The 12,915-nt window shown below is 33.5% G+C and overlaps 1 protein-coding gene across 1 annotated transcript; it reads left to right on the top strand.

Annotated features, from left to right (window-relative positions):
• Positions 1 to 4,349: 4,349 nt before the first annotated feature.
• On the top strand, positions 4,350 to 10,570 carry LOC117573086 (V-type proton ATPase subunit F 1). The gene is made up of 4 exons (XM_034255979.2): positions 4,350 to 4,495; positions 9,749 to 9,830; positions 10,151 to 10,356; positions 10,414 to 10,570. The coding sequence occupies exons 1-4, from the start codon at positions 4,442 to 4,444 to the stop codon at positions 10,444 to 10,446; spliced, it is 375 nt and encodes a 124-aa protein (XP_034111870.1). The 5' UTR covers positions 4,350 to 4,441; the 3' UTR covers positions 10,447 to 10,570.
• The last annotated feature ends 2,345 nt before the right edge of the window (positions 10,571 to 12,915 follow it).

Below are 12,915 nucleotides of genomic sequence, written 5' to 3'. Positions count from 1 at the left end.
GTTTTTGTTTTTGATTACCAATTATTTAGTTCAGGTTCTTAATTCTATCATAAAGTTCATATTTATATATAATATAATTGCAATCTGACATTTTTGTCTTGCACAAGGGTTAATATTTAGGGAAAAAATCGTCCGCATACAACCTTTCGCTTCAACAAGCACGAGCGCACTGGTCGATTACACTCTGTAGCCGAACGAAAAAACGTACGACGGCACTACCTTGTATAATTGTATCATGGTCGGAACAATCGTTATTTTGTTCGTCTGTGAAAACGCAGATGACGAAGATTTATGGTTGCTTGTCATGGTATGTGCGTGCAATTCACAGAGTTTCGTATTAATGGTGCATTAGCAATATTTACAAAAACATTTGGGATCATTGGCTGCACCTAGAGGCAACCGATTCTTAAAGAAGGGGTCTTGCAACTAAGCATGACGCGGTTTTTGTTTATAAATCTTGGGCATTTTAACTGCCCCACACGATCGTTTTGGAAATTGTGAAATACCCAGATGGTCATGTATATAGAGTATAAAACTAGTAAAAACTATAAATCGATAAAAATGCAAAGATATTTTGGCATATCGATGTTTTTTACCATTGCAATGCAAAATTACTGCAAGGTTTTTAAGTGTGGCATAGTAAAACATAAAAATACACAAAGGTACCAGATGTTTTTAAAAAACTAAAGTTCCATCAGTTTTGTTTTGCAAATAGCTATAATTCCCGCTAGCCGCTAGTTTTCAATTTATCCCGCATTTTGCTTTTGAAAACCGTCAGATCTAGCGGGGAAATAGCTAAATTGGCAACGCTGCTCCGCATTTGATCTGCGACTGAACTGAACGCTGCGCGCTGCATTAGAACTTCGAATTTTCGAATGAGCCGAAGAGGCTCTGGCATGATACAATTATACAAGGTAGTCTCGGCGGAAAAAGCACTCCCTCTATAATCATAACAATGAGTGCGAGTGAAAGAATCTCAGCACAGCAGTGTGAGCGAGACGACAATGAAATGCGCATTAACCCTTAGACGATGATATTAATGTTTAGATATTTTGAAGCTGATATTAATGTCTCCTTGACATATCTTTAAAATGGAAATTGTTTATGAACAATATTAATAATATATATGAGAATTCTCTAATTCTCTAAATGTTTTAATTCTATCCGTGTCTACGGCATACATTGCAAAATGTCATTTTGCACAAGGGTTAATTGCAGAAAAAAATTCGTCCGCAGACAACCTCTTGCGTCGAAAAACGAAAACGCACTGACGAAAGTTTTTGCCGACGAGACTACCTTCTATAATTTTATCATGATACAAGGTAGTCTCGTCGGCAAAACAACTCCCTCTATAATCATAACAATGAGTGCGAGTGAAAGAATCTCAGCACAGTAGTGTTACCGAGACGACAATGAAATGTGCATTAACCCTTAGACGATGCAATTAATATTTACATATTTAGAAGCTAATATTAATGTCTAATTGACATATTTTTTAAATGTGAGTTGTTTATGAACAATATTAATAATATATATGAGATTTCTCTAATTCTCTAAATGTTTTAATTCTATCCGTGTCTACGGCATACATTGCAAAAAGTCGTTTTGTATAAGTCGTTTTGTATAAATGCGAAAAAAAATCGTCCGCAGACAACCTCTTGCATCGAAAAACAAAAACGCACTGACGAAAACTTTTTTCCGAGTGCACGAGCGCTCTGAACGTTACCGGACTGAAACCGAACGAAAAGGCACACGACGAGACTGCCTTGTGTTATTGTATCATGGGCCCGACTGGGGTCACCATAATTCAGTTTTTAATGATACAATATTTTGTATGGGATGACGCATCATTGTATTGTGATACAACATTTTTCCATTATGTTACAGAGTTGCCACCAATCTTCATAAAGCGTGGCCATTACGTGTTGGAAAATGATACATAGCAATTATGTACATAGTCAAAATGTTGAAAAATCTGCAAAACAAAAATTCGACGCTAACTTTGTACTAGCTTCGCGGATGTTAAGCGTTGCCATGCCAAATTCAATTGATTTATAATTGTAAATAAAATTGAATTTTCTCGAAAACGGCATTACCGATTTGAATCAAACAAAAAGCAAAATATTTGTCTATTTGATTCGAATAGAATGAAATAGCGCGACATGGCCGATAAGTTGGGGATATATGGGAAATAAATATGATAAATACTATAGGCTTGTGCGTGATCGCCATTTTGGAAAATTGGCAACGTTTTAACTACTTTAGTTAACGCGCAAAAATTCAACAAATTGTACTATTCTACTAAAATGCGATTCTCTCAAAAACGGCTTAAACAATTTGAATAACACAAATTGCAACGCATTCGAATTTTTTATGTTTATATTATAGCATTGCGCACCTTCTCTGACAAAGTCTAAGCGAGCGTATAATCGAAAAATGTAGGGGTATTTTGATTTTTCTCGGAAACTATGATAATTTGCTATGTAGTTTATATTGGGAAATTATACATATGTTTTTTATCTATTTGTTAAGGTATTGAGCAATTATGTACATAATCAAAATGATGAAAAATCGGCAAAGCAAAAATTCTACGCTAACTAATAGTTTTCAAGTAATCTACAAAATTACGACTTAAATAAGAATATAAAATTGCGTATATTTATTAATTATAATAAATAAATATATAAATTATAGTTATAGTTGTTTCATTTAGTTATTTTCAGCAAGTATTTAAAGTCCCGCGAAATTCCAAAGGGTGTTATTTAACACTAAAGTCTTCCGATTTGAGTCGGCTCCGGCCTGACTGGTTCCACGCTGGTTCCAGTTACTTGATGCACATGCGAAATGAACTTGTTTTTGCGGGTTAACAAAAGGTCAATTTTTTCAAAAACGGTCTAAAGGATTTCAACCAAAATTGCTACATATCTTCCTTACCTTGTATCTACGAAAGTATAATGTGTGCTATGACCGACAAGAAAAACAAAAAAAGTTATGGTTATTAATCGGCAACATTGATTTTTTGTGCTCATTTTGTATGGGGCTGGAGCTGAGAGTTTTGTACTTTTCCCGATATATTTCGAAAACGGCCTAAGATATAATACTCTAACTTGTTGAAAGCCGTTTTGTCCGACAACTCGTCAAAACCGAGATATTGGCAAAAATGTTGCCACCCCAAATTTTTCATTCACGATAATAGTGCATAAATACTGAATGCAATTCGACAAACATGGATTTAATAGAAAGATAATTTAGTTTTCTATTGCTTTGCAATTAAACTTTTTTAATTTAAGATTAAATATCACGTAAAAAGACGAAAATAAAAAGATTTTTATACGATATTTTTTTTTCTCAATATGTGACGCTAAAGTTGCGGAGCTATCTTGACGCACATAACAATTTTTATGCATATTAATTCTCCGATACTATGTGTGAAAAGAAACAGATGAACTCATATTCTTTGCCTATTTTTAGAGCGACAATGTCCCACACAAATTTTATTGTAACTTCGCAATTTTTTGTATTTCAAATGTCATATACAGTCCAGCGAATCCACAGCTTTACTTAATGCTTTTTCTTTTCACGAGTTTTCTTTTTATTGTTTTTAAATTTATCATAGTTTTCCATAGTGACTCTTTTCCATCTGTGTAGCACCCGATTTGACATCCACCTGCGTTCCAATATCCGCGTATTATTTACATGGAATTGCGCGGAAAAAAACGGTTTTTCGCTAATCTGGGAACAGCTCTTACAAGTAAAGTGGTTGCTGTTTAATACTTTATATAGATCAAGTGCATCTGTTCAGAATAAGTTGTATATATATCAAGCGAATCGGAAATACATAAAGTCAAATAATAAATAATATGAAATGTAGACTTATTTATAATTTTTGAATGCAATCAGTGTCTCATAATTTCATAAATTGTTCATGTCAGGTTGATTATTTTTTGCCTTTAATAAACTTCTTTCTGCTTGAGTTTCTTAACGTTTGCACGCCTAAACAACTGCTTGAATGATGCGATTTTCGTGTTACGACTTGCATCATAGAATCACATCAGCTTATTCTAAATAGGATATTAGTTTCATAAAATATATACAATACATAACATACATTAGCATAATTATTATTCTACATTTTGAAGCCGACAACTTGTTAGTTTATTTTAATTTTGGTGGAAGCACGCTGCCATTATAGAATCTCGGCATTCAATTTTATGCCCTTGGTAAGAATACGTTGTTGATATAGTGCTACTGCAGAAATAGGAATATACGGACAGTTTATCGATAAATTTAATAAAAAATTAATAGTTTTGGGTGACCATAAATACTCAATTGTTGGAGGTTTTTTATGTGTATTTATTAAACTGACTCGTGACTCTGGTCAGCTGACATCTTTCGCTTGTTAATAATACTTATTCGTAATTTTAAAGCTAAGCATCATAAAATGGCTTTACATTCGGCGATTAAAGGAAAATTAATATCTGTTATAGGCGATGAGGTAAGTAGAATACGATGATTTATATAAGTGAATAAATGTTCGTAAATAGATTCAATTATATCGAAATTGTAAACTAAAATTACCTTTAGATGTTGCATTTCTATTTACTTGACCATTGAAAATTGACAAAGACGGTAATATAGGTTTTAGTATGTAGTTTTTTGTATGCAACAGTTGTAAAGAGGTATGTACATATGTATATCTGACCTGATAAATTATATGTATGTACGTACACCAACCAGAAAAAGTCTGCGTACACACTTAATGCGCAACTTTGATGGTAAAAAAATATTTGTATTTTAAGATATTGCCTTCATTTGTTTTCTAAATTTACGACACATCTATTATCAAAAATTATAACCAGTCTTCATTTATTTCCATCAACAACTTATTTAATTAACATTAAAAAAACAAAAGGTTCACCAATTATTTGGCAAGAAAATCTGTGTACAAACTTAAATTAGTTAAAAAATTGATTTATTGATAAAAAACATTACTGAAATTAGTATGAAGTAAAATGGTTACTTTGTAATACCAAACATCAGCTGCATTCACCACCTCAGTCGCCGAATTAAAAGCCCATAGAACATCTATGGGAGCGCAGGAATAGTCTTCGAACGATAACGTCGAAGGATACGTTAAAGGAGTTGGATTTTGGATGAGTGGAGCCAAATACCACCTGAATTCACCAAAAAATTGGTTTGTTCAATGCCAAAATACTTGATTGAGATATATATATCCTACTTCATACTAATTTCTGAAATGTTTTTATACCCGCTACCCATAGGGTAGAAGGGTATTATAACTTTGTGCTGGCAAGAAATGAATGTAACAGGTAGAAGGAGGCATCTCCGACCCTATAAAGTATATATATTCTTCATCAGCATCAACAGCCTAGATGATCTAGCCATGTTCGTCGTGTCAGTCTGTCTGCCCGTTACTGGATCTCAGAGACTAAGAGATAGAGCAATAATTTTTGTTCAACATCATTGGTTATGCTTGCACACAGATCACAAATCAAAAAAATCTAATAACAGGAGAGAATAAGCTAGAGCTGCGAATGGTGTATACAATAATAACAATAGTATTTATGATTCCTGAAAATTTGGTTGCGATCAGATAGAAATTGTGGAAGTTATAAAGAAATACTTTTGTATGGGCAAAAACGCCTACTTTCTAGGGGTCTTGGTTGCTTTGGCCGACAATCTGGTAAATTTTGCCGTCTATGGTATATTTTGAATATGGTACTATATCGATATACCAAATATGCTATTTAATATATTTTTAGTATTTTGTAGTATTTTCGGTATATTTTGAAAATAACACCGCAATATTTTGATTTTATTCAAAATGGGTAGCGGGTATCTCACAGTCGATCAAATTCGACTATAGCTTTCTTACTTGTTTATCAATAAATGTTTTTTTTTAACTAATTTAAGTACGCCGACTTTTTCTGGCCCCAAAAACTGATGTACTTTTTTATTTTAATTAAATAAGTTGATGGAAATAAGTGAAGACTGGTTATATTTTTTCATAATAGATATGTCGTTAATTTAACAACTATTTTTATTTAACATTAAAGTTTTCTGGTTAGTGTATGTACACCTTCAACATTTAAGTTGAATAAGATCTGTAAGTGAACGAATTGTGATATCACGAAAAAATTTCACAAATGTCCAGAATTACTCACATTTTTTTAACTACAATAAGTATATGTTGCAGTCAAGATAAATATGGGGAAACATGTGTATATTCTCTGCGCTTTCATTCATGCGCTTAGATTAAAACGGACATCCTAAAACGGCAATGATAGAAAACTGATTTTGCACAGCATGGCTCAAAGTTAAAGTTGCAAGCTGTCCGTTTCGTTGTAGTTTAATTTTTTGAAAATGTTTCATTTGTTTCATATGTACATATGTAAAACAACAATTTTTATGTTGTAATCAAAATTATGGGGCTCTTCCGTTTCCTTATGCTATATTTGCATTTAGGTATGGTAATATATGTATTTACAAAAAAATTATTAAATTTATTAATAAAATCTTTTGAAAGAGCAATAAAATTACAACCCTTTAATTTTTAAATAGCACACTATCGAACGATTTTAATGTATTTAAAATTACCTCCATTTCATCTTCTCTCGAGGTAAATTTTCAACGGCCTTTTTGAGATAATTACATACTTTAGATTCGAAAACAAATGTAATTTTAAAATCATCGACAAATTATTTTTTCAAATATGGTCAAACACGCCAGGCATTTTGATCAGAACTTCTTCATGCCAAATATAAGGTTAGCAAAAAAGTCTTGCGGTATTTTTATTGAATTTTCAATTGTTCATAAAATTGGTTATAATAATGCGAATTAAGTCAAATATGCGCCGTTTTATTCGATGACGAGTTCCCAACGAGATGCCAACTTCACAATGCCCCTATTATAGAAGCTCGCTTCCCTATTGGCAAAAAACTCGGAGAGCCAATTTTCACAGGACGCTCGTGTGTCCAACTTCCGACTACCAAGCTCGTTCGCCATGGACAGAAATAGGTGGTAATCACTTGGTGCGAGATCCAGACTATACGGTGGATGGAAAAGAACCTCCCATCCGAGCTTCCGCAGCTTCTGGCGCGTCACCAAAGATGTGTGTGGCCTGACGATGTCCTGATGGAAGACAATTCGGCCTCTGTTGATCAAATATGGACTCTTCTGCATGTGTGCTGCATTCAAGCGGTCCAGTACAGGTCCGAATTGAGCGTTTGGCCATAGGGGAGCAGCTCATAGTTGATGATTCCCTGCTAATCCCACCAAACACACAGAAGAACCTTCCTGGCCGTCAATCCAGGCTTGGCCACCGTCTGGGAAGCTTCACCGCTTTTCGACCACAAGCGTTTGCGCTTCACGTTGTCGTAAGTGATCCACTTTTCATCGCCAGACACCATCCGCTTCAAAAACGGGTCGATTTTGTTGCGATTCAGAAGCGATTCGCATGCATCCATACGGTCAAAAATGTTTTTTTTTTGCGTCAAGTCGTGTGGCACCCATACATCGAGCTTTTTTTTTAATCCAAACTTCTTCAAATGGTTTAAAACGGTTTGATGACTCATGTCCAGCTCTTGGCCGATGCTACGGCGCTACAATGCCTATCTTTTTCGATCAATTCAGCGATTTTATCGCAATTTTCGACGACAGGCCTTCCGGACCGTGGCGCATCTTCGACCACCTCCACACCAGAACGAAAACGTTGAAACCATCGTTGTGCGGTGGAAATGGAAACTGTATCGAATCCATAAACTGCACAAATTTTATTGGCAGCATGAGTTGCATTTTTGCCTTTATCGTAGTAGTACTGTAAAATATGCCGTATTTTCTCTTTATTTTGCTCCATGTTTGTGACGCTATAACTCACGAACGACTCAAAACAAACAACAATAAACAAACACGTGTTAGCGCACGAAAAGAGCTTTCCAAAAAGGTATAGCATGAACCGATGCGACGAATAGAACTAGAACTACGCGCTTGCAAAGACACCTATCGGAAATACCGCAAGACTTTTTTGCCAACCTTATATGTATATACAATAGCTGTCTTCCGATATATTTACTGTTTCAGGTATTCTGGTTTACTGGGAGAGCTCCAACAAAAGAGCCCAGTAAGTCGTCGACCAACTCCAAATAATATCATACAAATACACTTTTGTATACATAATTAAAATGACGAAAAATGTGCTTGTTTAATTTTGTATGACTTTTTTTTTGGCATTAATTAATAACAGGCTATGTATGATAAACAGTGCACTACATTTATTCAATATTTTTAAGAATTTTCGGAGTTTATGTATAAATACAGATCATTAAGTTTACAGTTCAATATTTCATAAAAGGAAATGAAGATAAAAACGAATCTCCATCCTCATACGGAAATATTCCACGTAAAAGGATTAAATAATATAGAAACGAATGCAATATAGCAATCGAGAAACTAATTCTATTTGGACATGCGATTGCACTTTTTTGCATATGGGTAATTCCAAAACGGAATTTGTCCCGTGCGAGACTCTTTACATTGAAAATAACATAAACTGAAACAATTTTCAAAATAAGAAGAGTTTATTTTTATAGCTCTAGATAAGTACTTTAATTAGAGCTAAGAATGGTTTTGGTTGGTTTTTTTCTGTTTTGTTTTCTGTTGTGATAATTGCAAAAATTAACCAATTCGTACGCAAAACCAAAAAATGAACTTAATTATATATTTTATCGGAAAAGATCAAGTTCCAAAAATCAATCTTAGCTCTAAATATAGTGCTTATCTAGAGCTTTAAGAATAACATTCACTTATTTTTAAAATTGTTTCAGTTTATGTTATTTTCACTGCAGTGCACTGTAAAAAGTCTCGCACGGGACAAATTTCGCCATGGAATTACCCATATACATATGTAGTTTAGGGGTGTTCACATGAATATTGTTTCAAAATACTCGTCTAATTTATGAATACACTGTTAGCAATTACCTTAAAGCCTTAATGTGCGGATATACAAATTCTAAAAATTCTTTACACCATCGAAATATTGTTAAAGCTCGTTTGTATTAGATAAGCTTTACTGTTGTTGCAGCCTACCAATTCAAACAGTAGCGCAAATTTTACTTAGAATAATTGAATCCAATGGGGTTTAGTATATCTTACAAAAGCCTATTTCGATATTTGACGCCTATAGAGTGGATCTGCAGTTCGTGTCTATCACAAGCAGACTGTCTTTGTGCTTCTGCTCTATAATTTGCATGAGCATATTTTACGATTTTTTAAACTTTTGCTGCTGCAAAATTCAGAAGTTCATGAGCGCAGAAGGAAAAACCAATTCCATGAACTCCAATATTTTACCACGCAATTCGATAAAATCGAATAACAAGAGTATTTTTGAAGCTATAAGCTATTTTGGTGCATATAATAATAACAATAGTCTTTATAATTTTTTTGTTGCGTTTTTTAGTTGCTTAGGGTCGCTATCTGGTATATCTTGCACTCGCAGCTTCTATTAATATTGATCTTAACATTGATTTTTCCGGTATATGTATTAATTTGGTAGATTTTAAAATTAATACCGCATGGAGAATTTTCTTAAAAGCGAATCTATCCATTTACATTATTACAAATAATTGATTGATTATATTGTTTTTTCTATATTTGCACTACTATGTATATAACAAATTGAATATATAAATATGAATATAAATATATTTAGTAAATATTATATTGATTTTAGGATACCTGTGTTGGATTTCTTCTTGGAGGTGTTGGTGAAATAAATAAAAATCGCCATCCAAATTTTATGGTGGTGGATAAAAGTAAGTTTTCGAAAAGCAAATACAAATAATATGCATTCTTTACATAATTTAAATAAGTTTCTGCAACCTATTTTGGATATTAAAGCGAAATTCGCAATAAATGTATACTAAAGTAAAAAAAAAAATATACATTCATACAAATAAATGATGTAGCCACTGCCCCGCCAACTCTAATTTTTTACAGTTTAAGATTAGATGATAAATTCTAAAACAAACTCGATCGTAGTTGGAAATACATAATATAAGGCTCACACTACAGACTTAAGTTTTCTTCTATTTGGGGTATAAATGAGTCTTTAATATTTATTTATATAATTCAGATACTGCTGTCAGTGAAATTGAGGACTGCTTTAAGCGCTTCCTAAAGCGTGACGATATCGACATTATCTTGATAAACCAAACATATGCCGAATTAATTCGACATGTTATCGATGCGCACACTTCCCCAGTGCCAGCGGTTCTTGAAATACCCTCAAAAGACCATCCGTATGATGCTAGCAAGGATTCTATTTTGCGACGTGCACGGGTAACTTGTTTTTTTTTTTGTTATAATCTCTTAAAAGTAATGTAAATATATTTTTAGGGCATGTTTAATCCTGAGGATTTGGTACGCTGATGTGAAGCAATTATTATTCAGTGACGACTCCTGAAACTAAAACTTACATCGTAATCCATTATTTAGCATTTTAATTGTTAATTTGTTGATGTTTTCATTCCAAAAATACATATTGTGTGCGTAATTTGGAGATCTTTCTTTTGAGTTAAATTTTCTATTGTTCGCGTTGTAAGTTTTCCCTATCTCTTAGCCATCTTTGGTTTAGTCTTGTGTTTCCTGGAAATGTTGCCGCTATCCTTGCAGTTGCGCATTATTTGTGGATTGATTAAAATTCCGAATGAGAATTAAAAAATAGGTTTGAAAACAAGTTTGAATGAAGCAAAGGAAAAATTCAGATTCAGCATGCAGAATAACGAACTGACGAAGAACACAGAATTCACTAAGACTGGAAGTCAGCACAACAAGAGCAACTACGAAAATAAATTTGGAAGCTGAGGCGAACGTGTACACACAAAAGGCAAGCAGCTGGCGGCGAGATTTTCATAAGGCAAATTTTACGCAATAACGAGGAGCAATTTGTAAACTTATTCTTTAGGTCAAGGCTAATACAACTGTATTGGTGGTGGTAGTCAGTGACATAAAGTTGTTAAGGTTAACATTTTGAATCGCATAAACGTAATTTTAGAAGTTGTACATAAGTTACGGAAAGTAACTGGTAAGACTTTCCACAATACTTAAATATTCTAATAGAATTGAAGAGGAAGGAAATTTCTAGCGGACCTGACCGGAAACTCAAAATTTATTTGGCTTAATAGCTCTGAGGAATCAATTTCACCATTAATTAGTATCTGTATAATAACAATATGGTTCTTGGTTCTACGGTCAGTAAGAGAAGGAAGGTTTAGTAATAAAGTGGTAATCGAATATTAGAGTTCAAATTTAAAATGCGAAGAACAAAAGTAAAAAATTGTTTCGTCACTCAATACTGCCTTGATAAATCTTATACTAGGGATTTCAGAAAGAATAACACGAACCAGAGAGCTACATACATATGGGCAATTCTTGAAAATGGTAAACCACGACCAAAAAAAAAATCTTCACATTCATCGTATTTTTTTGTATAATGTCATAAAGAAATATCCAAATTTTCATAATACAATGGCTTCTTAGCATATCTCCGTTGTTTTTATAAAAAAAAAATTGTCTGCAAACTGAAAAAATGTAATTTTTTCACTTTTAGCTACTTTTATATGCATTTTTTTGTTTAATTATTTCACAAGGAAAACATAAGATATGTTTGCATTTTTTCTACCAAATCTCTTAATAGCAATCCAATAATAAGATAAAAAATGCAAAGTGAGCGAAAAAATGTTCAATTAACTGTTTATTTTTATTTTGCTTCTTATCTATGTTCAAATCGTACGTTCGCGACCAAAAACATTATTTTATTGTAATTGCTCCGCAATAAGTGCAAGCAGGTGAATGAAACTTCGCGTGTTAAGTGATTTTGGTATATATATTTTAAATATAAAAAATCGTTGGGGTTACTCTAACCAATCTTTTTTTTATTAATTGCCAAAGTAGCGTACGTTCGCGACCTTACAAAGTAGCGTACGTTCGCGACCTTACATTACAGCGTCGCATGGATTTAAAAAAAAAAATTTTTTTTTGTTTTTGTTTTTGAAAAAACTATGTCGTTTGCAGTTACTTATTACTTGTTAGTTATTACTTATTACATATTTTTCTTGCTATTAATAAATTTCAGTACACATTTCATATTTAATAAACATTTATTTTTTTGCTTTAAATGTTATTAGACACATTAAATTGAGTTAAATCCGTTTGTTTTTTATGAAATTTGAAGTTATTGATCAAAAAAGTTGTGGTAAAAATAAAAATTTAATAAATAATACAACATGGAAAAATCTTTTAAAGCAACCGAAAATAATGCAAGCTCTGATCAAGTGCGGTCAATTACCCCCAACTCAACCGACCTCTTAAACGTAGAGAGCAATAGAGCGCGCTCATGCTCTCCCTCGCTAACATCGTCTCTGCAGCCTAAGAGCGCAGTAACCAGAACCGCAATTTCGCTGACAACGTCAACCGTAATAACAACAACAACCGCAACTGTATTGACAGCGCGTTTAACGACATCATCAGCTATTAGCGCAAACATTACTACGTCTGTCGCTGCGCTGCCCGAAAAACAGAACAAAAACAATGAACTTACTAAGCCGGCTGTGCAGACTGGTATGGATCGCTACATTCAAATTAAAAGGAAGATGAGCCCTCTAAATTCTCAACGCAAAATAACCCGTGGCAATGCTAGCCTAGCTGCAATAGAAACGGACATGAAATCGATCCGATTCAAAATCTTGGCAGACGCCTATGAGGTTGAGGCGGCCGAATCTACTCAAGTCGAGAAGAGGAAGCCAAAGCCTCCGCCTATTTATATACGAGAAAAAAGTTCCAATGTTCTCGTCAACAAAATTATTGAGCTTACTGGCAAGGATAACTTCCACATTATAC

The sequence above is a fragment of the Drosophila albomicans genome, chromosome 2R (genome assembly GCF_009650485.2).
Source record: "Drosophila albomicans strain 15112-1751.03 chromosome 2R, ASM965048v2, whole genome shotgun sequence".
NCBI lineage: Eukaryota > Metazoa > Arthropoda > Insecta > Diptera > Drosophilidae > Drosophila > Drosophila albomicans.
Note: the sequence above shows the minus strand (reverse complement) of the source record. Positions and strands in the feature narration are given on the sequence as shown.

What these genes read in the sequence shown, in the direction of transcription:
- LOC117573086 (XM_034255979.2), top strand. Translation starts at nt 4,442, where the DNA reads ATGGCTTTACATTCGGCGATTAAAGGAAAATTAATATCTGTTATAGGC. An exon ending in TATCTGTTATAGGCGATGAG is followed by an intron (nt 4,496 to 9,748) that starts GTAAGTAGAATA and finishes TATTGATTTTAG; the next exon opens with GATACCTGTGTTGGATTTCT. An exon ending in TTTTATGGTGGTGGATAAAA is followed by an intron (nt 9,831 to 10,150) that starts GTAAGTTTTCGA and finishes TATATAATTCAG; the next exon opens with ATACTGCTGTCAGTGAAATT.